General features: G+C 62.8%; 1 protein-coding gene across 1 annotated transcript; it reads right to left on the bottom strand.

Annotated features, from left to right (window-relative positions):
* Positions 1 to 667: 667 nt before the first annotated feature.
* On the bottom strand, positions 668 to 2,989 carry H696_02288 (mannose-1-phosphate guanylyltransferase; the record flags this gene model as incomplete). The annotated part of the gene is made up of 5 exons (XM_009496190.1): positions 668 to 2,261; positions 2,388 to 2,436; positions 2,560 to 2,640; positions 2,768 to 2,871; positions 2,965 to 2,989. The coding sequence occupies 5 exons, from the start codon at positions 2,987 to 2,989 to the stop codon at positions 1,435 to 1,437; spliced, it is 1,086 nt and encodes a 361-aa protein (XP_009494465.1). The 3' UTR covers positions 668 to 1,434.
* Between the last annotated feature and the right edge of the window lie 39 nt (positions 2,990 to 3,028).

Genomic DNA, 3,028 nt, shown 5'->3' with positions numbered 1-3,028 from the left:
CCCCCCTGCGATGCCGACATAGGCCCTTCTGAACAGAGGGCGCGCGGCATACCCAAGGCACACACATTCCCTTGGTCCGGCCTTCGCTCGCGGGGCTGATCCTCGCCACCACCGGCAGCCATTCGGCTAATGGACCAGACACCCTCAGCCGATAGCCGATCCCATGCACTAGCTGCATCCACGGGGACTTCGTGCGACGAGGGGGCGGAGGCCTACGCACGAGGGCCAGATCCCAATGTTCTCCAGATCGCCCCCCTGGGTCCAGCCGATCACCGAAGGGCCTGCCGTCCGGGCTCCCGCCAGCCGCTCTCCAGTTGTACAAAGGGCGAAGGGAGGAACGGTCCCGAGGGAGATGCCCCCCCCCCCCCCCGTACCTCAGAGCTGTGTTTCAGGCAAATTGCCCCGAGAGGAGAATCGCAGGGGGAGGCCATGCCACTCGGCAAAGCAGTCACACCCACACCCGCCTGGTCGCTGTGTAACACTCTCCCTCTCCCACACACATACGCACACATACGCACGGGTGCGTTTTGTCTGCTTTTTTCGAGTGATGTATTTTCTGGTATTTTATCTGAGAACTCGCCGCCGGCAGGGGGCAAATCAAAAGAGGAGGACGCAACGCGCACGCGGTAAGGGGGAGGTGTGGAGGGAGATAGCGGAGAAGGAGGAGGGGGGAGGGGGGGGGGGGGGAAATCTAGACACCATATGGTGCTATTGCCAGATCCAGTGAGGTAGCAAAAGGGAACATGGGGGGAGAGGGGGGGGGGGGAGACGCCGCGCACGAATTCCGGCCTTGGTGGGGGGGGGGTCAACAGGAAGTAGTGGCTACGCTGCACGTAAGACATCATATACGCGTACGTGCGCGCGCGCGCGGCCATACTCATGTTGTGCGACTCCACAAAAACGCGAATGCACACACATGTCCGCCACACCCGGGGGGGGGAAGGGGAAAAGGGGAGGGGGAGGGGACACCAGGCATCGCGCGCCTGGGGGCTGTTCTCCCGCCCGGGGGAGGACAAGGATCGAGGATGCGGCACACATCGCCGCCGTAGGAGCCTGTCGGTATCTGAAAAGAGAGGGGAGGAGGGAGGGGTGGTAGATGGGGGCGGAGGGGTGACACATAGGATGGTGCCTCCGCGCACGCGCCACGCGCCCGCACGCGTCGCCGAGAAGGTCACTCCATCGATTGGGGGAGGGGGGAGGGGAGGTGCAGTGACAGGCGGGGAGAGGGGGGGAGGAGATGGGGAGGAGGGCCGGTGCACACAGACACAGCCGAGGGACATTGTCGACCACGCTGGTCCGCACGCACACACACACGCACGCACATACCCCACATTTCCTGGAAAGGACTCCCTTTTCCCCCGCCTCAACACACGCACACACACGGACATACACAACACGGCCTGCGGCCCTGTCGACACGCTCACATTTCCCCACTTACATGATGATCGACGGCTCATACACGTTGTCGGAAATGGTCTTGTGCGGCAGGACCCGGGCTCCGTTGACGAAGACCTCCTCGGACACCTGGACATCCAGGCCCAGGACGGTCACCTGGTCCAGACGAGCCCAGCGACCGACACGGCTCTGCCAGCCAACAATCGACTTGGCCACACGGGCATGGGCCTGCACATGGGCATGGTCCAGGAGGGCCGAGTCGCGAATGCGCGCCCCGGACTCGATACGGGCATTCGGCCCGACGGTGACATTCGGCCCGAGCAGGCAATCCGGGGCCACGGTGGCCGTCGGGTGGATGAGCACATTGCCGACAATGTGCGGGCCGGTTGCCAGGCTGGCCGGCTCCGTGTCACGCATATGCGCCAGGTGCAGGCCGATGCCACTCAGGTAGTCCGCCGGCTGGCCGACATCCATCCAGTAGCCCTCGAGGTCCATGCAGCAGAGCTGGTTGTCGCTGGCCATGGAGGGGAAAATCTCCTTCTCAATGCTGGTGGGCCGGAGCTCGATCCGGTCCAGCACCGAGATATCCAGGATGTAAATGCCGGCATTGATGCGGTTGCTCACGAAGTCGGAGGGCTTCTCCACGAAGCGCTCCACCAGGGTCGGCTCGTGCGGGTGCGCCACCACCACACCATACTTGGACGGGTCCTCGACTCGGGTGACGGCGATCGTCCCGGCGCGGCCGTGCTGGCGATGGAACTCGGCCATCTGCGACAGGGGGAAGGGGCAAATGATGTCGGAATTCAGGACGAAGAAGGGGGACGGGTCCTTCAGAAGGAGGTCGCGCGCGAGGGCAAGAGGGCCGGCTGCATGGTTTGCCAGAGAGGTCTCCCGGGTCAGTGTGTGTGCATATGTGTGTGTGTGTGTGTGTGTATGTGTGCATGTAGTGTCGAGATGCCGACGCGTGGGGCATATGGGTGAGATCTACGCACCGGTACCGAGGGGCTCCTGCTCGACGCTGAAGTGGATCTTGATGTTGTACTGTTGTTTTCCCCCCGTTTGTGTGTGTGTGTGTGTGTGCGGATGTGTGATCGGGGTAAGTTCAGATGCCATGGAGTGGAGGGGGAGTGGGTGTGTGTGTGTGAGAGGGGAAGGATCGCGTACCTTCTTCTCGAACTTCTCCAGCTCAGCCATCATGATGTCCGGGCGGTAGTTGACTGCGAGGATGACATCGGTGACACCCGCCTGTGTGTATGCGTGTGTGGTTTGTGTACGGCGTGTGCGGCGGTGTCCCAGGTGGTACGGGTGTCAGTGGGTGAATGTGCTTCGTAATACTATCGAGAGGGGGGACAGGCAGGCGAGATGGGCGAACCTTGGCCAGCGCATCGATCTGGATCTCAATCATCGGCCGGTTGGAGAAAGGCACAAGCGGCTTCGGCAGCGTCAGGGTAAGGGGGCGGAGGCGAGTGCCAAAACCTGGGCACCGGGAGGGGGAAAGGGCCAATGGTTAGCAGGTGGCAGAGGGGACTGGTGGTCAATGCGGAAGCAGGGGGCCGAAAGCCGACGCACCACCGACGAGGATGAGAGCCTTCATGTTGACCCTATGGTGTTAAGCATTGCGGGAGGGGGGGGG

This window comes from Fonticula alba (assembly GCF_000388065.1).
Source record: "Fonticula alba strain ATCC 38817 unplaced genomic scaffold supercont2.3, whole genome shotgun sequence".
NCBI classification, from domain to species: Eukaryota; order Rotosphaerida; family Fonticulaceae; genus Fonticula; species Fonticula alba.
The sequence above is the reverse complement of the archived record's forward strand: the minus strand, read 5'-3'. Positions and strand labels throughout refer to the sequence as shown.